We start from the raw sequence: 23755 nt of genomic DNA on the forward strand, positions 1-23755 counted from the left end.
CCATGGCGGAGAGATTACCACACAATATTAGGGAGACAGAGCATGGAATCACTACAGCGCAGAGCGTGGCGAACGCTGTGATGGAAAAATGGGAACTGCAGGACATTAGGAGAGGGCTGCAACATTTTTTCAGGAAGTAATTTTTTTTTTCCTTTTAAAATTCCAATCCCTAGTCAACCTAGCATAATATTTTAAATGTGGAAGTCATGGCTTTCTGTTGCAAGTGATTGAAACCCAACTCAAATTGGCTTAACTAAAAGACAAGATCGGCTTGGGGAAATCAGGGAAATTTGGATCCAAATGCCCCAGCAATGTGATCAAGACTCACTTCCTGGGGCTGGTGGTGTTGTATAACAGGCTAAGCCTCCACCTGCAGCACCAGCACCCCATGTGGGCTACAGTTCAAGTCCTGGCTGTTCTACTTCCCACCTAGCTCGCTGTTAATGGCCCATGAAAGCAGTGGAAGATGGCCCAAATGCTTGGTCCCCTTCACCCATGTGGGAGACCTGGAAGAAGCTCCTGGCTCCTGGCTTTGGCCTGGCCCAGACCTGGGAATAAACCTGCAAATGAAAGATTCTCTCTCTTTCTCTCTCTCTCTCACTTTTTCTCTCTCTCTCTCTTTTTCTCTCACTCTGCTTTTCAAATAAATAATAAATACATCTTTTTCTAAAAAAAGATTTACTTCCTTTCTAACTGTCTCTCTAAGGGATGAATTTCCAAAGAAAACAGGGTGTGAAAAAGGCAAGCCAACCAACAGATATGCATTATGCCAAAGTAGCTATTTACCTTTTATTTTTCCAGCTCTACTTCAGGAAGTTTAGAAAGTCAAGAAACCAGGTCTGCTTTTCCTTTGTCTTCCTAACAGACCGGGAGATACTGATCATAGTCACTCTCAAGTGGGTATAAGGCACCAACTATGGACATGATTCTAGTTTCTTGGAAGTCAGTTTGTCAATGTGGGTTTTATTCACTGATAGGAAGTGCTATGCATCTCTTGACTGTAACACATATCCCTGAAAGAATATGTATCCACAAACATAGCAAAATACAACAAGAAAGATGCATTGATTGGGACCAGTGCCTGCAGTGCCAGCATCCCATATGGGTCCTGCCTGCTCCACTTCTGATCCAGCTCTCTGCTATGGCCTGGGAAATCAGTAGAAGATGGCCCAAGTGCTTGGACCCCTGAACCTGCGTGGGAGACCGAGAAGAAGCTCCTGGCTCCTGGCTTCGGATCAGCACAGCTCTGGCAGTTGCGGCCATCTAGAGAGTGAATCAGCAGATGGAAGACTCTCTCTCTCTTTCTCTCTCTCTCTCTCCCGGCCTCAGCCTCTCTGTAACTCTGCCTTTCAAATAAAATAAATAAATCTTACAAAAAAAAAAAAAAGAAATTAAGCAAAATACAAAGAAGAAAATAAAAATCACATATTAATTACACTTCGCAGACATAATTACAATTTTGAACTTTCACAATTTTGATTAATGTTTATTTTCAGTTTTGTATTACTTTAATTTTTTTTTTTTTTTGACAGGCAGAGTGGACAGTGAGAGAGAGAGAGACAGAGAGAAAGGTCTTCCTTTGCCGTTGGTTCACCCTCCAATGGCCGCTGCGGCCAGTGCGCTGCGGCCGGCATACCGCACTGATCCAATGGCAGGAGCCAGGTACTTATCCTGGTCTCCCATGGGGTGCAGGGCCCAAGCACTTGGGCCATCCTCCACTGCACTCCCTGGCCACAGCAGGGAGCTGGCCTGGAAGAGAGGCAACCGGGACAGAATCCGGTGCCCTGACCGGGACTAGAACCCAGTGTGCCGGAGCCGCAAGGCAGAGGATTAGCCTAGTGAGCCACGGCGCCAGCCTACTTTAATATTTTTACGTGTCTTCTCATTTCTGAATTTTTTTAGAATTCTAAAAAATGGACCAACTGAATCAAAGTATATAAACATTTTAACTATTTATTTTCATTTTATATGAAAGGCAGAGAAAGATACCCATGTATTGGTTCACTCCTCAAATGCCCACTATAGCCAGGGACTGGAACTCAATCTGGTTTTCTCAGGTGGGGTCAGGGACTCCCGAGCTTGAGCTATTATCTGCTGCCTCCAGGGTGCGCATTAGCAGGGAGCTGGGTAAGACACAAAGGAGCTGGGTCTCAAACCAAGCACTCCGAGATGCAGCCTGCATTATATTTTTTAAAAAATCTTCCTCCGGCTATTCTTTTTTAAAAGACTTATTTTTAAAGGCAGAGAGAGAAAGGAAAAGGCAGACAGAAGTCTCCCATGCATTGGTTCACGCCCCACCTGCCTACAACAGCCAGGGTTGGGCCTGCTGGAAGCCAGAACCTGGAAGCCTGAGCCGGGTCTCCCACACAGGTGGCAGGGTCCCAACTACGAGGGCCATTAGCCCGCCTCCCGGGTGCTCTGGCGTGGGAAGGCGAGATAGGGAGTGGAACCGGGACGCCAGCCCAGGTGCTCTAATATGCGATGTGGGTGTCCCAAGCTGTGTCTAACTGCAGCGCCAACGATAAACATTAAGTGTCTTGATATGTAAGGCCAACTGCATTTTTTCGAAGGCTTGTACTAATTAATGCTCTTTCCCAGCAGGCTACAGGAATGCCTGCTGTCACACTCATCTGAGGTACTAGTTGAAAATCATACTTTACAAATTTGACCGATAAAACATTATATTGTTGTCACAAAACAAATTGAGTGAAAGAAGATAGATTAAAAAAGAGTATACAACGTTTTTTATATAAAACGCTGGAAAATGCGAATTCAAGAGTGACTGAAAGCAGATTAGTAGTTGCATGGGGACCAGGAGTGGGGCAGTGGGAGGGAGGGCTCCTAAGGGGGACAAGAAAAATACAAATCTGGGATTTTTTTTTTCATATTCTTTACCATATTTTTGGTCTGGAAAAAAATAAATATTCTCTTGGATTTATGTGACCTCTTTACGAGTTAAAAAAATTCCCATGAAAGTTGTCTAGAGTTGTTTTTTCTTGCGATTTTGTGCGCTGTGACAGCGTTTCAGGAAAGGCTCGTCTCTGGGGGCAAGATAATGTGGATTAAGTGGGATGTACTATAACCCTACATCGTTCATCATCACTTTGCAACGCAAACAGAAATCTTTCAAATGAAATTCAGAGAAGGAAATACAGGGCATTCAGAACTGACATCCAACACGCACTGCACATCTGCTCCTCCTCCTCCGGCTGCTTACCCAGGAAACCCAAGTGGAGAGGGCCACGGATGAGCTCACGCTGGCATGACGTCAAGAGCCTTGACGTCAGAAGGCGGTTGCCACGGGGACCGTTCGCCACCGACGGCAGAGTCGTGAAACCCCATCACCACACCGCTCGCCTCCGTTTCGGCCTCTGCAGGGTCTAAGCTGCTACAGAAGCTTTAACCTTAAGGGGGCCTCAGGGAGAGAGGAGTAGTGCTGCCGCCGCCGAGAGCTCTACCTCCGTGGCCCTGGGTCCTGGGCCCCGGTCTGTGGCGGTGAGCGGCGGCCGCCGGAGGCGAGCGGCGGCGGCAGCTTCGGCGGGCGGCCCGTCCGGGTCTCCCTCGCTCCGTGCGGGGCCCGGAGAGGGGAGCCGCCATATTGGAGCCGGAGCCGAAGGCGCCTTGGAGCGGCGGCGCGAGGCGGGTGGAGGTGGCGGCCCTGGCCTCGACCGGGGAGGAGTCGCCAGTGCTGCGGCCCGCGAGGCTGGGGAGTGAATGAGCCGCTCGGGCTAGTCGCTTCCCCGCCCACTCTCTCCACTTTCTGCGGCGGGAGGTGGCCGCGGGAGCGGCGGCGGCGGCGGCGGCGGCAGGATGTTCTCCAAGAAGCCGCACGGGGACGTGAAGAAGTCCACCCAGAAGGTGCTGGACACCAAGAAGGACGCGCTGACCCGCCTCAAGCACCTGCGCATCGTCATCGGTGAGGGGCGCGGGTGGCGGCGCCGAGGCCTGGGCTGCCCGGCCTTCCCTGCCCGGGAGCCCCGGGGGGAAGCTCCCTGGGGACCCGGCGCGGCTGCGGGAGGAGAGCGCAAAGCGACGCCTCGGTGAAGGCGACGATTTGGGGAAGGGGAGACTTGGCACTCGGCGGGCGCCGGTTAGCATTAGCGCAGGGATTTCTAATTTTGAAACAGGAGCATTACTCTGGAAACTTAGATGTTTAGGAACTTCGGGTGGACTTCGTGGTGCGGGTAATGCTGTTTGCAGGTTCTGACTGCCGTCCCCACCCGAGTGGAAGGAGAAACAAAATCCCCTCTCAGACAGTATAAAGCTTAATCTCTGAAGTTTGTTGGCAGGTGAGGGCAAGGAGGAAGCAGTTATACCTCTTTGGGAAGTGGGTGGTTCCCGAAAAGCTTGTGGGGAAGAGCCCCGCCCTGCTGTTAAGGCGTCTCGTTCCTCCTGGCTGTCATTTAGAGGAGAACTATTATTAGTTGTGGAAAACAAGGTAGTTTATTGCTTCCTTTGCTTCTCGAGAATTGTGTATAATTCCGTGTTTATTTAATTGTTTTGCCTCCTGCTGGCAGGCTAGACGGTGCTGTGAGTTTGTGATATAATGTAAAGGACTCTTTCTGATACTTGGTCATTTAATAGGCTGATAGAGACTGTCATCATCCTCACAGGACATCTGGCCCAGAACTTGTTGTTGTTGTTGTTGTTTTGAATTAGGAAATTTGAGCTGAAAAGGAAAATCGGTTTGCTGTGCAAACTGGGTTGGAATCCACCTGCCTGAATCCTAGTTCAGAGTTAATCATCTCCAGCTGGTTTCCTAATAAGCATTTGCCTTGGGAAGTGGTTTGCATGTAGTGATATAAGTCCTTGTGTGCACTGTTTCTCTACTGTGTACCGGTACCACCAGGATACCTCCCAAAATACCCAACACTTGGATGATGCTTTACTGCTTACAAGTTGAGTTCACATAAATTTTCATAATTAATCCTTGCAGTAATCCTAGTGATGTAGTGCTCTGTTGTTTTTATTTGTTTGCTTTTTTTTTTTTTTTTTAACAAATGAGAAGCTGAAGTTTGGGAATGTTAGGTAGTCATCAGCTCCTAGGAAGCTGAGTCAGACCTGGGGCTCAGATTTTGTGTGTCTGGTTTATTGGTTTTTTTGTGTTTTTTTTTTTGTTTGTTTGTTTGTTTAACTCTTCTGCATTTGTGACACCTAATCTCTATCACAGGCAAATTTTTTTCTTGTGGAATAGTAAGAAAAGTTACGTCCAGCTCAGTGGTATAAAAAGAAGCCCAGTTTTCAAGCAAATAGAAACTTTTCAATATAGTAGATATTGTACTTTTCTTGTTTTCATGCTACTTGAAGAGTTAAGTCACTGAAGAAAAGATTTGGCTGATAGTGGGACCTTGCAAGTGTGAATGTAGGAGATATATCACAGATAATGGCACTGTGAAACTGAACACTTAATGGAACTTGACACCTAACTTGAGACAAGCTGTAGGTTGTGTAATGGCAGAGCTATAAAGTTGAGTTCCAGTAGAGTATTGAGATTTCCTAAATTAACTGCCATGGTTCTGTAGAATTCATCCATACCTATAGAATGAATAAGAAATGCTTTATATTGCTATTAAGAGATAACAGGTGTCAGGTATTTTGTTGGGCCTAAGTTCCTCAGTTTGAAAACAAAACAATTTTAAAAAATCCTGTCTTATTTTTAGTAAGTTAAGGACTGTTTTTTTAGTATGACATCTTGTGTGTGTGTGTCTTTTGGGGTGTGTGTGTGATAATCATTTAAAATAGCCTTCAGAGCTTCAGATGGTGAGAATACTGCGCTGTGAGTGGAGGAGGTCCATGCAGAGAGACTGCCAGTCAGTGGTTGTAGAACAGTAGTTCAAACTGGGGACATTTTGCCCAACAGGAGAGAGCTGGTGAAGTCTGGAGCTACAACCTGGAAGAAGTGCTGCTGGCATCTAGTGGGTAGCAAGGATGCTGCTGAACAGTTTCCAGTGCAGAGGACAGTCCTTCACAGTGCTATTCCAGCTCTGAATCTTACTAATCTGAGGTGTAGGAGCAGGCATGTGGCACAGCAAGTCAGTCACCACTTGGGACGCCTGCACACCATGTTGGAGTTCCTGGTTCGAGGCCCGACTCCTCTGCTGCCGATCCAGCTTCTTGCTAATGTGTACCCTGGGAAGCAACAGAGGATGGCTCAAGTATTTGGGTCTGTGCCACTCACATGGGAGATCTGGATTGAGTTCCAGTCTCCTGGATTCAGCCTGACCCAACCCTGGCTACTGGGGAGTGAGCCAATGGATGGAAGATCTCTCCTCGCTCCGTTTCTCTCTGTGTCTATGAAAATAAAAAAAAATGTATTTGGCAAGGTTTAGAAACCTTGTCAAAATGTAAAAGGTGAACCTCCATGTATTGTGTTGAATTGAATAAAGTAGTCTATATTTTATTTTAAGTATTTATTTGAGAGGGAGAGAGACAGATAGACGGAAAATTCGCATCTCCTGGGCTACTCCGCAGAAGCTGTGACGGCTGGGGGTGAAGCCAAGATCTGGTAGCTCAGTCGAAGTCTCCCAGTCTCTTGAACCATCACTGTTGCCTCCCAGGGACTGCATGAGCAAGAAGCTGCAGTCAGGAGCTGGAACACAGGTACTATGGCATGGGATGCAAGTGTCCAAACTGCTAGGCTAAAACTTGCCCGTGTTTTATATATATATTTTAACAATTTATTTATTTGAAAGCCAGAGTTACAGAGAGAGGGACGAACAGACAGATCTTACATCCCCTGATTCACTACCCAGATGGCCGCGATGGTTGGGGCTGGGCCAGGCTTGAAGCCAGAAGCTTCATCTGGGTCGCCCATATGGGTGCAGGGGCCCAAGCACTTGGGCCATAGTCCGCTGCTTTTCCCAGGCCATTAACAAGGAGCTAGATCAGAAGTGGAGCAGCTGGGATTTGCACTTATATGGGATGTGGGCTTTGTAGCCGGTGGCTTACCTGCTATGCCACAATGCCAGCCCCATATTCTATATTTTTAAAAGGTTTCAGTTATTTTGCAGAATGCCAAAAACATGCTGCTTGGTGTCTTAGAGTTCCACTAGTCAGTAATCTGGGAAGAGCCACTTTGCATTATTTTGGAAGTAGGTAGGGTTTTAAATATGTTAATCCTGATGAGAACACTTTTGTTTTCAGAGTAACTGGATGTTGTTAGTTACAAAGGATTTTGATTTTTGTTTGGTCACACTTGAACTATATGAGACCAAACAGAACTGCCACTTACTCAGGATAGTTAATAGAATTCATTACATTCAAATATATGAGAACATGATCATAACTTAAATATCTAGTATAAACATTTTTCCTAACATGTGTTCCCACTGAAGTACAATTCCTACAAAATTTATAGGACCTAATTCTGAAGAATTTTGGTTTAAATCTGTGTTTGTTGACATTGCTGTGTCTGATTTGTAGGATCTAGAAGTCAGTGTTTTCTTAAGAGAAAAAGGCCTTAACTAGTTTCTAAAGTTTTGTATTGCTCTTTTCACCCCATTTTGCAACTAATATCCTAAAGATAATGATAGTAAATTAGCACATGTGCATTGCCTAACCTGCTTGGCATATTGTGGATATTGACTGAATGTTGTTTTTTTTTTTTCCACTTTCAAATGGCAGGCTGACTTTATTTAAAAATAAATGGACAGGGCTTATTTAGCTAAGAATATATTGATTATTGTTAGAGTATTTTTTCTGCCAGCTTTATTGAAATTAATTGGCAGACAGTAATAAAAATGTAACCAATTTTGACATGTGTGCCTTATGAAACCATCATAACAATCATATACCCAATCAAGATAACAAACCTAACTAGTCATTCAAAATAGTGACTGTATCTCTATCCCACCCCTCATTTCCTCACATCCTTTTGTAATCCCTTCCTCCCACCTCTGATTACATCCTTCCTATCTTCCTATCTTTCCCTGAGTAACCACCAATCTGCTGTCACTCTAGATTAGTTTACATTTTAAAAGTTTTACATAAATTATGGTATATAAATGGAATTATACAGTGCAGTGTCATTTTTTGGTTGGTTTCTTTTGCTAACCTAATAATTTTGAAATTAATCCATATTGCAGTACAGTGTGTCAGTAGCTCATTGCTTTTTATTGCTGAATAGTGTCCATGTGTGGCTATACACTAACACAATTTGTTTATCCATTCACCGATCATAGACATAAGGGTTGTCCTGGACAGCTACAAATGAAGTTACCCTGAAGTGTGGTTGTTACATAGACATATGCTTTCTTTTTTCTTGGATAATATCTAGTAGTGAAACGGCTGGATCATATAGCAGTTGTATGTTTAATTTTTAAGAAACTTGTCAGGGCCGGCGCCGTGGCTCACTAGGCTAATCCTCCGCCTTGCGGCGCCAGCACACCGGGTTCTAGTCCCAGTCGGGGGCCGGATTCTGTCCCGGTTGCCCCTCTTCCAGGCCAGCTCTCTGCTGTGGCCAGGGAGTGCAGTGGAGGATGGCCCAAGTACTTGGGCCTTGCACCCCATGGGAGACCAGGAGAAGCACCTGGCTCCTGGCTTCAGATCAGCGTGGTGCACTGGCCGCGGCAGCCATTGGAGGGTGAACCAACGGCAAAAGGAAGACCTTTCTGTCTCTCTCTCTCACTGTCCACTCTGCCTGTCAAAAAAAAAAAAAAAAAAAAAGTTGCCAGATTTTTTTTTTAACCTTTTTACAGTCCCACCATGAGAAATGAGAATACCACTTTTTCCACTTACTCACCAGCACCATTCCATGTGGCCAGTATTCTTAATTTTTGCCACTATGATAAGTGTGTCCTTAAAATTCACATTTCCCTGGTGTGTAATAACATGAATATGTGTTCAGGGGCTTATATGCCATTGTATAACTTGATTATTTCTGTTCAAATCTTTTTTTTTAATTTTTAAATTGAGTTTGCTTTCTTCAAACTGAAGGTTCTTTATATATTCTGGATACAAGTACTATATCAGATACATGATTTGCAAAGATTTTTTTTTCCAACTTTGGGTTGTCTTTTCATTCTCAACATTTTCTTTGAAGGAGTAAAATTCGTAATTTTTGCCATATATCAAGTTTTTCTTTTATGGCTTGTGCTTTTTGTGTTGTATCTAAATTTTCTGCCTAACCCAGGGTCACAAAGATTTTCTTACTTACTTCTAGAAGTCCTAATTTTTTAATAAGATTTTTATTTATTTGAAAGGCAGAGTTAGAAATCTTCCATGCACTGGCTCACTCCCCAAATGGCTACAACTGCCAGGGCTGGGCCAGGTGAAAGCCAGGAGCCAGGAACTTCTTCCTGGTCTCCCACATATGTGCAGGGTGCCAAGTACTTGGGTCATTTTCATTGCTTTCTCTGGTACATTAGCAGGGAGTTGGATCAGAAAGTGGAGCAGCCAGACGCAGTCAGCCATATGGTATGCTGACACTGTAGATGGCAGCTTTACCTGCTATGCTACAGCACCATCCCTGTTCTTCAATTTTTTTTTTTTTTTTTTAAGATTTCTTTATTATTTGAAAGGTGGAGTTACAGAGGCAGAGAGATCTTCTATATGCTGGTTCACTCCCCAAATGACTGCAAGGGCCAGAGCTGGGCCAATCTGAAACTAGGAGCCTGGAACTTCTTCTGGGTCTGCCATGTGGGTGCAGGGGCCCAAGGATGTGGACCATCTTCTACCACTTTCCCAGGCCATAGCAGAGAGCTGGATCAGAAATGGAGCAGCCGGGACTAGCTGGCATCCCATATGGGTGCCGGTGGAAGTCCTGGTGGAAGATGGGCCTGTACCGACATGGGAAACCTCGAAGAAGCTCCTGGCTTTGGATCAGTTCAGCTGGCCATTGTGGTCATTTGGGGAGTGAACCAGCAGATGGAAGATGGATCTCATTCTCATTCTCTCTCTCTCTGCCTATCCTCTGTGTAACTCTTTCAAAAAAAATTTTTTTTAAATATTTTTTTAAAAAAGAGATTAATTTGTCAGTTTCTTAAAAAATAGAGTCAACAACTTGATTTTGATTGGGGATTTTGACTGAGATTGTGTTGAATTTATAGATTCTTTTTGGAACACTAACAAGCTAAGTCTTGTTGGAGGAAGCAACTGATTGAGGCCAGTGTCACAGATTGTTAAAAAAAAAAAAAAAAAAATTCACCTGAGCATTCAGATAGAGTGAATAGAATTAGATTTATTGAACATATTGCAAGGGACCAGAACAGAGGCTGGCTGCTGCACAGAGTACCATAATCTGTGGGGTACACAGGTAACAGCAGCCTCCTTGTAATTAGGGTGAGTTTGTTTTCTTGTCTAATAGTTTTCCCCGTTAGGTAATTTGCTTTTCTTGTTGGAGCTGGGAAGTTTTTGCTGTTAGCTAAGGACTCTTCTGCCCATCACGTGCCCCGGTGCGACCTCTACAAGTATGTTTCTCCATTTATTCAAGACTTTAAAATTTCTCTCAGCACAGTTTTATAGTTTGCAGTGTGCAGGTCATATATCTGTTGTCAGACTTGTCCCTAAATATTTTCTACTTTTTAATGCCCTTGTTAATAGTATGGGGGGGAAACCATTGTAATTCATAAGTCGTACTTTGGAAATTTATATTCATTAAATAAAAGTTAAAAAAAATCAAAAAATCAAAAAAAAAATAGTATCTTTATATGTTTTACTTACTGTAGAGTAGGAAAAAACAATTTTTTGTATATTTAGCGTGTATCCTGCAACCTCACTAAATTCATCAGTCCTATTAGTTTTTTTGCGGGTTCCATTGAATTACTTTTATGTAGAGAATCACGTTGTCTGCAAATGAAGACAGTTTTATTTCTTCCTTTCCATTCTGAATGCCTCATTTCTTCTTTCTGCTTCATTGAACTGATTTGAACCTCCAATCCAGTGTAGAATAGAAGTGGTGAGACTAGACTTCCTTTTCTTCTCAGCCCTAGGGATGAACAACCAGTGTTTCATTATGCAGTATAATGTTAACTGTAGGGTTTTTTTAGATGCACGACATCAGGTTGAGAAAGTTTCATTTCACTCTGCGCTTTACTGAGAATTTTCATCAGACATGGTAACAGGTTAACATGGTGCTGTACAACACCACCAATTCCTCAATTTCTATAAGAGCTGTTCCAGTTGTCTATTTCATCTTGAGTGAGCATTAGTAGTTTGTGTATTTCAAGGAGTTTTCCCGTCTACTTTCATCTAAGTTGTTAAACTTATAAAAAGTTTTTTTAATAATCCCTATTTTTACTTTTAATATCTGTGGAATACATGGTAATGTCATCTGATTCTGATATTAGTAATTTGTTTTTCCTTTTCTGGTCAATTTGATTAGAGTCTTAGCATTTTTTTTTTTGATCTTCTGAAACAATCTTTTTTTTGTTTTTACTGATTTTCCCTGTTTTTTTTTTTTTTTCTTTCATTCAAGTGTGCTGTGATCTTGTTATTTTCTTTTACTTAGTTTAGTTTAACTTCTCTTTCAGTGTTGACTGAGCCTGGTAAATTGAGACTTTTCTTCTTTCTATGATAGGCATTTGGTGATACAAATTTTTCCCTAAGTACATCCTACAAATTATGATTTTATCTATTTTCAATTAGTTTCAAAATACTTTCTAACTTCTCTGATTTCTTCATTGATCCATGAGTTATTTACAAGTGTGTCTTTAGCTTCAAATATTTGTGGATAATCCAGTTACCTGTCCCTTACTCTAATTTGTAGATGGAGAACATACTTTTTTTTTTTTTTAAAGAATTCTAAGTTGATGACTTTTTTCTGTTTTTTTTTTAAATTTTCATTCCATTGTCTTCTTGCTTGCATTGTTTCTGATAAGAAGTCTGCTGTCCTCTATATCTTACTCAGTATTTTTTTAATCCAGCCAGATTTATTTTATTTGTTTTTTAAAAGATTTTATTTATTTATTTGAGAGGTGGAGTCACAGACAGTGAGAGGAACAGACAGAGGGAAAGGTCTTCCCTCTGTTGGTTCACTCCCCAAATGACCGCAGTGGCCGGAGCTGTGCTGTTCTGGAGCCAGGAGCCTCCTCCAGGTCTCCCTTGCAGGTGCAGTGGTCCAAGCACTTGGGCCATCCTCCACTGTTTTCCCAGGCCACAGCAGAGAGCTGGATTGGAAGAGGAGCAGCTGAGACTAGAACCGGTGCCCATATGGGATGCTGGTGTTGCAGGTGAAGGATTAACCTACTGCACCACAGCGCAAGCCCCCTTACTCAGTATTAAAACATGCCATTTTTTCTTCTGACTACTTTTCAGATTGACCTTTTTTTTTCCCTTTTCTTTGTGTGTGTGTGTGTGTGTGTGTGTGTTTGACAGGCAGAGTGGATAGTGAGAGAGAGACAGAGAGAAAGGTCTTTCTTTGCCGTTGGTTCACCCTCCAATGGCCGCCACAGGCTGGCGTGCTGCGGCCGGCGCACCGCGCTGATCCGAAGGCAAGAGCCAGGTGCTTCTCCTGGTCTCCCATGTGGGTGCAGGGCCCAAGCACTTGGGCCATCCTCCACTGCCATTCCCGGGCCACAGCAGAGAGCTGGCCTGGAAGAGGGGCAACCGGGACAGAATCCGGCGCCCCAACCGGGACTAGAACCCGGTGTGCCAGCGCCACAAGGTGGAGGATTAGCCTATTGAGCCGTGGCGCTGGCCATGTGTGTGTGTTTTTATCAGAGTTACTTTTCATCACTGGTTTTGAACAATTTGATTATGATGTGCCTTGATTAGTTCTGTTGGTATTTCTTGGCTTGAGGTTCATGAGCTTCTTGGGTTTCTGAGCTTATAGTTTCATCAACTTTGGAAAAATTTTGTTTACTACGTTTTTGCCCACTTATATTCACTCCATAACTTTTGGGTCTTTGTTAATTAGCATATTAGAAAGTGTTAATGGGGCCGGCGTTTTGGCCCTGCCTGTGATACAACATCCCATATGGGTACCAGTTCAAGTCCTGACTGCTCCACTTCTGATCCAGCTTCCTTCTAATGTATCTGGAAGGCAGTAGATGATGGCCCAAGTACTTGGGCCACTACACCCAGGTGGGAGACCTGGATAAAACTCTTGGCTCCTGGCTTTGGCCTGGTCCAACTCTGACCATTGTGGCCATTTGGGAAGTGAACCAATGGATGGAAGTTATCTCTCTTTCTCTATTTATCACTCTCTCTCTCTCTGTGACACCACCTTTCAAATAAATGAATAAATCTTTTTTTTGAAAAGAAAGTATTAATATCAGATAGGTGTATTAGGAAGTATTAGTGTACTGGAAGATTTCATGATTCACTGATGTTCTTTTCCTTTTTTTGGATTTTTTCTTTTTTAAATTAAAATTTTTATTTATTTATTTGAAGAGAGCCAGAGATAGACCAACACAGAGAGATCTTCCATGCACTGATTCACTCCCAAAATCCTGCAACAACTAAGGCTGGGCCCTGTTGAAGTCAAGAACCTGGAACTCAGTCCAGGTCTCTCACATGGAAGGCAGGGACCCAAATACGGAGCATACCTGTTCCCTCCCAGGGTGCACATTAGCAGGAATGTGGAATTGGAAACAGAGCAGGGATAGATATTGCTATGTCTTGAAGTTTACTAGTCTTTTCTTTTGCTACATACAGTTTGTCTTTAATACTATATTTTTCTTATCAGAAGTTATGGTTTTCATTCTTTTTAGATTCTTTATTTTTTTAAAGATTTTATTTATTTTTTAACTTTTATTTAATAAATATAAATTTCCAAAGTACAGCTTATGGATTACAATGGCTTCCCCCCCCCATAACTTCCCTCCCACCTGCAACCCTTACATCTCCCGCTCCCATTCCATTCACATCAAGATTCATTTTCAATTATCTTTATATACAGAAGATCAACTTAGCATATATTAAGTACACGGAAACACAAAGTGTAAAATACTGTTTGAGTACTAGTTATAGCATTTATTCACATTGTACCACACATTAAGGACAGAGATCCTACATGGGGAGTAAGCGCACAGTGACTCCTGTTGTTGTCTTAGCAAATTGACACTCTTGTTTATGGCATCAGTAATCACCCTAGGCTCTTGTCATGAGTTGCCAAGGCTATGGAAGCCTTTTGAGATCACCGACTTCAATCTTATTCCAACAGGGTCATAGTCAAAGTGGAAGTTCTCTCCTTCCTTCAGAGTAAGGTACCTCCTTCTTTGATGGTCCGTTCTTTCCACTGGGATCTCACTCGTAGAGATCTTTCATTTAGGGTGTTGTGGTTTTTTTGTTGTTTTTTTTTTTTTTTTTTTTTTGGTCAGAGTGCTTGGCTTTCCATGCCTCAAATACTCTGCTGGTCTCTTCAGCCAGATCCGAATGCCTTAGGGCTGTTTCTGAGGCCAGAGTGCTGTTTAGGACATCTGCCATTCTATGAGTCTGCTGTGTATCCCTCTTCCCATGTTGGATTGTTCTCTCCTTCTTAATTCTATCAGTTCGTATTAGCAGACACTAGTCTTGTTTGTGTGAGCCCTATCAGTGTGATCAATTGTGAACTGAAATTGATCACTTTGACTAGTGAGATGGCATTGGTACATGCCACCTTGATGGGATTGAATTGGGATCTCCTGGTTTTCATTTTCTAAAAAGATTTATGAATTTACAGAGTTACAGAGGGAGAGACAGGGAAAGATAGATCTTCCATTTGTTGGTTTGCTCCTCAAATGGCCTCAATAGCCAGGGTATGCCAGGCTAGGGCATATAGCCAGGGAGCCTAAAACTCCATCCAGGTCTCCACATGGATGGGCCATCTTTGGCTGCTTTCTCAGATGCATTAGCTGGGAGCTGGATTGGAAGCAAGAGTAGCTGGGACTTGAACTGGCATTCATATGGGATGATGGCATTGTAGGTGGCAGCCTAACCCTCTGTGCCACATCACTGGCCCCAGAAATTATATTTTTTAAGTAGTTCATTTTGGATATTTAAAAAAATTACCATCTATGTGTTTTCTTAACTTTTTGAACGTGTGAAATACAGTTAAAATTAGTATGCTTTGCTAGTTCTATCATGCCTTTCAATTCTGAGTTAGTTTCCATTGATTATTTTCATCCTTAGTCATTCTTCTGCTTCTTTGTGTGCCTGATAATCTTTGAATTTTTAAAGATTTATTTTATTTGAAAGTCAGAGTTACAGAGAGAGGGAGAGATAGAGACAGAGATCTTCCATCTGCTGGTTCACTTCTCAAATGGTTGCAATGGCTGGAGCTGGGCCCATCAGGAACCAGGAGGTTCTTCTGGGTCTCCCATGTGAATGCAGGGGCCCAAGCACTTGGGCTATCCTCTTTTGCTTTTCCAGGCATATTAACAGGGAAGTGGATCGGAAGTGGAGCAATCAGCACTTGAACTGATGCCATATGGGATGCCAGCATCGCAGGTAGCATCTTAATCTGCTGTGCCACAGCACCGGCCCCAATCTTTGAATTTATGATATTGTGAATTTTACTTTCTTAGGTTTTTGGATATTTTTGTATTACAAATCTTGATTTTTTTTTTTTTGAGTGCAAATTACTTGACAAGTTATTTTGAGTCTTTCTTTTGTGATTTGCTGGGTACGTAATCCATCTAGGATTTATTATTACCTGCTATGAGGCAATACCTTGCTGACTATTCTATCTTTTGATCCATAAATTACAAGTTTTTTGTTTCTTTGTAGTCCAACTCTTGGAAATAGGCACTGTTTTTGGCTTTTGGAAGCACTTGGAACTGTTTACTGTAGTCCTTTTGCATGATTGTTTCTTTTCTCTTGGTATTTTCCTTATGAGTATATTTCTAGTCTGGGTTCTTGTCGTGTTTTTGGTGTGCTGTCCTCTGAACTCTTACTTCCTTTGGTTTCCCTGTATATTCACTTCCATTTTCTAAATTTTCATAGTACTCTGACCCCATCTAGATTGCTTTCCTCTTGCCTTGGCTTGGAAATTCTCTTAAGGTAGAAAGCTGGAGTGATCATAGGTTGTACCCACTTTGTTTGCTGTCTCTCAAGAGTCACTCTCCTTACCTAATGTCCATATATGCTTGAAATAACTAAAAACATGGACATAAATAATAGTTCTCACAGCATTTGGTAATAAAAGGTTCTCTTAAATGACATTGAAAACTGGCCTGATAAAAAGCAGTTTGATCCCCAGATTTTTTCATCCATGAGATCTTCAGAAAATTCACAGAAAATATATATTATAAAAAACTGTGCATGGATTCCAAAATTTTTTTTGTAATTTCACTTTTCCATGGAATTTTTGAAGTATTGTCCTATTTAGGGAGAATTTTTTTTAAAGATTTATTTGTTTGAAAGGCAGAGTGACAGAGGGAGAGAGAGAGAGACAGAGAAAGGCAGGTGGGAGAGAGACAAAGATAAATCTTCTGTCTGCTGGCTCACTCCCCAAATGCCAACAACAGCCAGGACTGGGTAAGCCTGAATCCAGGAGCCCAAAACTCCATCCGGGTCTCCTAGATGAATGGCAAGGACCCAAGCACTTGGGCCATCATTTGCTGCCTTCCCAGACACATTAGCAGGGAGCTGAATTGGAATCAGAGTAGCCAGAATTCAAAGCAAGTACTCTAATTAGGGGATGCAGGTATCCCAAGTAGCAGCTTAATCCAGTGTGCCACAACACCTGCCCCTAGAGAATAAATTTATTATTATAAATTGTTTAGTGAAAAAATATGTGATTGTTTACCCTCAATGTGAGTATTCATGTTTTCACAAAGAAATTAGATTTAAATGTCTTTAATCAGAAACATAAGATTAAACTAGTGTTTAGTAGGTATTAAGTGATAACATATTAGGTCAGATAAAAATACTAGATGTTTATTAAATAATTTAAAATTGTATTGATTAACTTGTAGCAAATTTGGATGGATGTCTGGGTATGTGTGAGCTATCATTTATCATTAAAAGTAAGGTAAGGGGGCCAGTGCTGTGGCATAGTGGGCTAAGCCTCCGCCTGCCGTGCCGGCATCTCATATGGACATCAGGTCTAGTCTTCCAATCCATTTCTCTGCTATGGCCTAGGAAAGCAGTGGAAGATGGCCCAAGTGTGTGGGCCCCTGCACCCGTGTGGGAGACCCGGAAGAAGCTCCTGGCTCCTGGCTTCTGATTGGCCCAGCTCCAGCCGTTGCAGCTATTTGGGGAGTGAACTAGTAGATGGAAGACCTTTCTCTGTCTCTCCCTCTCTCTGTACTTAACCTCTTAAATAAGTAAATAAATCTTTTTTTTTTTAAAGTAAGCTAAGTTGATATATTTTTAAGAGTTTGATATGCAGTGCTAGTAAGTAATCCTAAATGCATGACATTAGACTCTTAAATGTCTCTTTTTACATTTATTTATTTATTTATTTGAAAGGCAGACTTAAGGGAGAGACAGAGAAAGAGCTGCTGTTTGAAAAACTGTAAGTCATCTCTACATTAAAACTTCCATTTCTTAAGAATTTTTACTGAACCTGAGGGATTTTCTGCAGCTTATGGAACTGAATAAAATGTAGAATAGCACAGTTAGTGATAAACAACAACTGACTAGGCATCACTTCAAAAAAGGAAACTATCAGATTCCAGAGATGAGCTGATTACAGCTATAAGGCATTGAATTCGGTTCTTAGATTTCCTGGCAACTGAAGTGAGAAGAGAAGCATGTTGAGTTACAAGTATTTGGTTGCCTAGAAAAGAAAGAGTCTCTTTTTGGTTTTAGTTAAAACATTTTTATTCTTGATTCTAAATTCAGTGACAATATAGGGCATATGTATGTGTTTATATAATTATGTAATGTCTCTCTCTCTCTCTCTTTGTTTTTAAAGATTTATTTATTGGAAAGGCAGAGCTACAGAGAGGCAGAAGTGTGGGGAGCAACTCGGACTAGACTAAGTTACTGGAATTAAGACTTATTCTATGCATCTGCTCTCCCACAATATGGTGCTGGGAGAGGAGGCAACAGCTTCTACCCAGCTGCCTCTCACCAACTTGACAAGCTGCAGGAGCTGCTCCTGATTGGAGGAGAGCAGCGTACTCGGCATGTGGGTAACAGAGTTGGGATTGGTGGAAGAGGACTATAAAGGAGGAGAGAGACAACATGCACCAGGAACATCTATCTGAAGGAACACCTGTGCAGCCCCCGAGAGAGCCGGCCGGTGGTGTGCCGCTCCCCTGCGGAAGTGGGGAATGTGGCAGGGGGAACCGCCCTTCCACGGAGGTGGAAGGGTCGGTAGCCAACCCGGGAAGAACCAGCAGCAAACCCCCCGGGGAGGGCCGAGCAGACAAAAGAACAGCGCAGGGTCCTGTGTCGTTCCTCCACGAAGAGGGGGAGCGACATAATGGTGCCGTGACTCGGATATGAAGCCTAGGCAGGGTTTAGTGTCGTTCCTCCACGAAGAGGGGGAACGACATAATGGTGCCGTGACTCGGATATGAAGCCTAGGCAGGGTTTAGTGTCGTTCCTCCATGAAGAGGGGGAGCGACAAGAAGCAGAAGTAGAGGCAGAGAGAGCAGTCTTCCATCACTTCCCACATGGCTGCAGCGGATGGAGCTGGGCCCATCTGAAGCCAGGATCCAGGAGCTTCTTCTGGGTGCAGAGGTCCAAGCACTTGGGCCATATTCCACTGCTTTCCCAGTGCTTGGCAGAGAGCTGGATTGAAAGTGGAACAGCCAGGTCTTGAACCAGGGCCTATATGGGATGCTGTCACTGCAGGTGGCAGCTTTACCTGCTATGCCACAGCGCTGGCCCCCTTTTCTTTTAAAAAAAAAAAATATATATTTATTTATTCATCTGAAAGGCAGAGTTACAGAGAGAGAGAGGGAGAGAGACAGAGAGATCATCTGTCTGCTGGTTCACTCCCCAAATGGTTGCAATGCCTAGGACTGAGCCAGGCTGAAGCCAAGAGCTTCATCCTGGTCTCCCACATGAGCAGCAAGGGGCCCAAGTACTTGGGCCATCTGCTGCTGCTTTCCCAGGTACATTAATTACAATAGAAGTGAGCTGGGGGCCGGCGCCGTGGCTCACTAGGCTAATCCTCCACCTTGCGGCGCCAGCACACCGGGTTCTAGTCCCGGTCAGGGCACCGGATTCTGTCCCGGTTGCCCCTCTTCCAGGCCAGCTCTCTGCTGTGGCCAGGGAGTGCAGTGGAGGATGGTCCAAGTCCTTGGGCCCTGCACCCCATGGGAGACCAGGAGAAGCACCTGGCTCCTGCCTTCTGATCAGCGTGGTGCGCCGGCTGCAGCGCACCGGCCATGGCGGCCATTGGAGGGTGAACCAACAGCAAAAGGAAGACCTTTCTCTCTGTCTCTCTCTCTCACTGTCCACTCTGCCTGTCAAAAAAAAAAAAAAAAAAAAAAAAGTGAAGTGGAGCAGTCGGAACTTGAACAGGCACTCATATGGGATAGCAACGGCCTTACCTGCTATGCCGCAACTCCAGTCCCTAAGGTCTCTTCTTGCTGAAGAATCAAAGCTAAAGAAATAGAACTTGGAGAAAAATTGCAAAACAGTGATTCATATGGTTCTTTCCGTAAATGGCCTCACCTTCTTCCTGGTCACTAAGGCATGGAACTTTCATCTTTGACAGTGTAGTTTGGAGTTTGGAGTGTCTGGGGACACGTCACGTATTCTCAGCCATGTCCTGTCTTTTCTGGCTTTATGGTAGTATAATCAATTTCTTTGCGCTCTGTTCTTACCTTTGCTTCCTTATTTAAAGCTTTTGTTTCTTGCTTGAACTTTTGTGGTAGCTTACTAGTTTGTCTCCATATGTGGGTCTTTTTTCTTCTCAAATCTGTCTAACAATGTACTATCACAATCTTTCCAAAACATGTTACTGAGCAGCTCACACTTTTTTTTTTGATTGGAGAGAGAGATGGAGAGAGATCTTTATCTTCAGCTGCTGGTTCACTCCCTAAATGGCCGCAGAGGCTAGGTTTGGGCCAGGCTGAAGCTAGGAGCCCAGAGCTGCTTCCAGGTCTCCCACATGGGTGCAGGGGCCCAAGCACTTGGGCCATCCTCTACTGCTTTCCCAGGCACATTAGTAGGGAGCCGGATTGGAAATGGGACAGCCAGCACTTGAACTGGTGCCTATGTGGGATGCAGGCATTGCAGGCTGCGGCTTTACCTGCTGTGCCACAACGTGAACCCCTGAGGAGGTCACTCTTAACTGCTGTGAAATTTTCCATGGTTTCTCATGGCTTATAGGATAAAGTAAAAATCCGTAGCTAGCATTCAAAACATATTATCTGATCCTAGCCTCCCTTTTCAACTAAGTGTTGTTGAATTCCATAAAAAAATTATCATAGTACTTCACTGTAATAAAGTTCCTCAAGATGCTTATCATGAGACTTGATTTCTAGATGACACTGTTGTAAATGCATACCTTTTTCCCCCTATAATACTTAGCATATTGTTTTATATTACAGTAAAAGACACAAATTTTATGCCCTTATCTAAATCCTTTCTCCTGAAAACAGATTCCCTTGTGTCCATGATATATTCTTCCATGCCTGAAGAAATTAGCATTCCTGGTATAACATTGCTACTATGATGCTTCAATTTTACTGTTACACACCTGCTCTCATCTGCAAGTCCATCTTTTTTATTAAAGTGATTGTGAAATTTATTTACATTGTGTGTATTAGTAATACATTGCTTTTTATTTTAAAGATTTATTTATTTACTTGGAATGCAGTTACAATGAGGCCAAGGCAGAGAGAGAGAGAGAGAGAGGGAAAGAGAGGGAGAGAGAGAGAGAGGTCTTCTTCCTGTTGGTTCACTCTCCAGATGGCTGCGACAACCAGAGCTGCACTGATCTGAAGCCAGGAGCCAGGAGCTTCTTCTGGGTCTCGCACACGGGTGCAGGGGCCCACACACTTGGGCCATCTTCCACTGCTTTCCCAAACCATAGCAGAGAGATGGATTGGAAGACTAGAACTGGTGCCCATATGGGATGCCAGCAGTTCAGGTTGGTGGCTTTACCTGGTGCACCATAGTGATGGCCCCTGAAAGTCCATATTATACTGTCCTTCCAAGTTTGTCACTGCCTTTGTTTCCCAACCTCCTGGTCACTCTATTCAGTTTATCAAGAGTTTTGATACATGGCTTATCATCTTCCCCTTTGTGTCTTGCCATCATTTTAAGAGATACTAATAGATGGCACTGTGCCTAATGGGTTAAGCCTCCACCTGCAGTGCCAGCATCCCATATGGGCGCCAGTTCAAGTCCTGGCTGCTCCAATTCCAGTCTAGCTCTCTGCTATGGCCTGGGAAAGCAGTAGAAGATGGCCTAAGTCCTTGGACCCCTGCACCCAGGTGGGAGACCTGGAAGAAGCTCCTGGTTCCTGGCTTCTGATCAGCGCAGCTCCGGTAGTTGTGGCCAGTTGGGGAGTGAACCAGCGGATAGGAAACCCTTCTCTCTCTCTCTCTCTCTCTGCCTCTTTTTCTCTCTGTGTAATTCTTTCTTTCTTTCTTTTTAAAGATTTATTTTATTTATTTGAAAGACAGAGTTACAGGGAGAGGTAGAGACAGAGAGAGAGGTGTTCCATTCACTGGTTCACTCCCCAGATGGCCACAGTGGCCAGAGCTGTGCCAATCTGAAGCCAGGAGCCAGGAACTTCTTCCGGGTCTCCCACGTGGGTGCAGGGGCCCAAGAACATGGGCCGTCTTCTACTGCTGTCGCTCTCCCTCTTCGTGGAGGAACGACACAGGACCCTGCGCTGTTCTTTCGTCTGCTCGGCCCTCCCCGGGTTTGCTGCTGGTTCTTCCCGGGTTGGCTACTGTCCCTTCCACCTCCGTGGAAGGGCGGTTCCCCCTGCCACATTCCCCACTTCCGCAGGGGAGTGGCACATCGCCAGCCGGCTCTCTCGGGGGCTGCACAGGTGTTCCCCTTAGATGTTCCCCTTAGATGTTCCCGGTGCATGCCGTCTCTCTCCTCCTTTATAGTCCTCCTCTACCAATCCCAACTCGGCTGCCCACACGCCGAGTACGCTGCTCTCCTCCAATCAGGAGCAAGTCCTACAGCTTATTGGCTGAACTGGAGGCAGCTGTGTAGAAGCTGTTTTCTTCTCTCCCAGCGCCATATTGTGGGAGAGCAGATGCATAGAATAAGTCTTAATTCCAGTAACTCAGTCCAGTCCGGGTTGCTCCCCACAACTGCTATCCCAGGCTCTAGCAGAGAGCTGGATCAGAAGAGGAGCAGCTGGGACCCAAACCAGTGCCCATATGGAATGTTGGCACTGCAGGCCAGGACTTTAACCCGCTGTGCCACAGCACGCCCCCCCCCCCTTTTTTTTTAATATTTAGTTTATTTATTTGAAAGATAGGTAGAGAGAGAGAGAAAGGGTAACCCTTTCAAGTAAATAAATAAATCTTTTTTTAAAAAAAGAGATGCTAATAGGTAATGAAATGGCTCTTTTAGCTTCCTATGTTCACCGTATTTGTTATCCTTACCTTTAGTAGCCTCACTACCATTCCAATTAAAGAAATAATCCTTTTAAAATTTATTTTTTTTTTTTTATTTGAGTAGCTGCTCGTTCTCTCCCCGAAAGTTTGTAATGGCCAGGGTTGAACCTGGTCAAAGCTGGTAGCCTGGGATCTGGGAATACAAACCAAGTCTCCTACAGGCATTGACTTGAGCCATCGCTGCTGTATTAGCTGGAAGCTGGGGTCAGAAGCTAGAGACTTGAGCATCTTAACTGCTAGGCTATATGCATATCCCAGCAATTATTGTTTTGCAGACTTTTCTTATATAATCAAATCCTCCCTTCAATGTTGGTATTTTCCATTGTTCTTAAGCTCTCTCTTCTGTGGATAAAATATCTTTGGCTTCAACTAATTCAACTGTGTTTGTTGGTAAGTCCCAACCAGATTTTTAGTTTTGACCTTCCTGCTAAACTCTAGACCAGTGTCTGCTCAAATGTCCCACTGGCACTTCAAATTCTAAGGGTCCTTACAAACATATCTTTTATATCTCATTGTCATTTTAACTCCTTTATTTCTCTCTGTTATTTTATACTCAGCTGTATTTTGAACTAGAATTGACTCTCTGATGCTTATGCCTTTGCTAATGATAAGTTACCATGCCAGACTGTCTCTTGAACATCGCCCTTACATCTGAAATTTTCTATTCCTCTTTCAGATCTCAGGGCAAAACCTATACATAGAGTCTACAAAGTCTTCTCTTTTAGGAAGGTGTGGGAGCTTCCCTGCACCGTGCATATTTATTTCTAGTAATTTAATTTTTTTTGTTTTAACCATTTGTATGTATGTGTTCATCTTAATGTTCCTATGTATTTTTCTCCTCATATCTCTAGATTCAGCATAGTAACTGGCATATAATAGGTGTTCAGTAAATATTGTTCACTTCGTGAATGAATATATTCAGTATGAGGAGAGCAAAATTGCTGTTTTGAGGAACCAGTTGACAGTGGTAGAAAAAAAATTGAAAGTTCAGTATTCTGAGCAGAAAGAATCCTTGGGTTCTCTTAAGTGCTTGTGTAAAAAAAATTGGTTCAGAAACTAAAATCTATACTGTTAAAATAGAAAAATCAGCTCGAACAAAAAATAAGATATTTACTGAAAAATGTTTGTAGCATTATGACAGAAATTATCAGATAATCTCCAACATTGTTGGAAGAATTTTTTCATTACCTCTTATATCTAATTTTTTAAAACTTACATCCTAGGGTCTGGTGCTGTGGCACAGTGTGTTAAAGCCCTGGCCTGCAGCACTGACAATTCCATATGGGCGCCAGTTCTAGTCCTGGTTGCTCCACTTCCATTCTAGCTCCTACTATGGCTGGGAA

The 23755-nt window shown here is 43.3% G+C and overlaps 1 protein-coding gene across 9 annotated transcripts in view; it reads left to right on the forward strand.

The window, feature by feature from the left end:
- The first annotated feature begins 3332 nt into the window (after positions 1-3332).
- Positions 3333-23755, forward strand: part of RALGAPA1 (Ral GTPase activating protein catalytic subunit alpha 1) — a 265484-nt gene continuing 245061 nt past the window's right edge. For all 9 annotated transcript variants that reach the window (XM_051822764.3, XM_051822761.3, XM_089309745.1 and 6 more), the window contains exon 1: positions 3333-3916. In XM_051822764.3, coding sequence (XP_051678724.3) covers positions 3811-3916 — 106 coding nt within the window. In that variant the 5' untranslated portion in view covers positions 3333-3810. The remainder of the gene's footprint in view (positions 3917-23755) is intronic.

Source organism: Oryctolagus cuniculus, chromosome 12 (genome assembly GCF_051225735.1).
Source record: "Oryctolagus cuniculus isolate XC-2025 breed Fujian yellow rabbit chromosome 12, ASM5122573v1, whole genome shotgun sequence".
Classification (NCBI taxonomy): Eukaryota; Metazoa; Chordata; class Mammalia; order Lagomorpha; family Leporidae; genus Oryctolagus; species Oryctolagus cuniculus.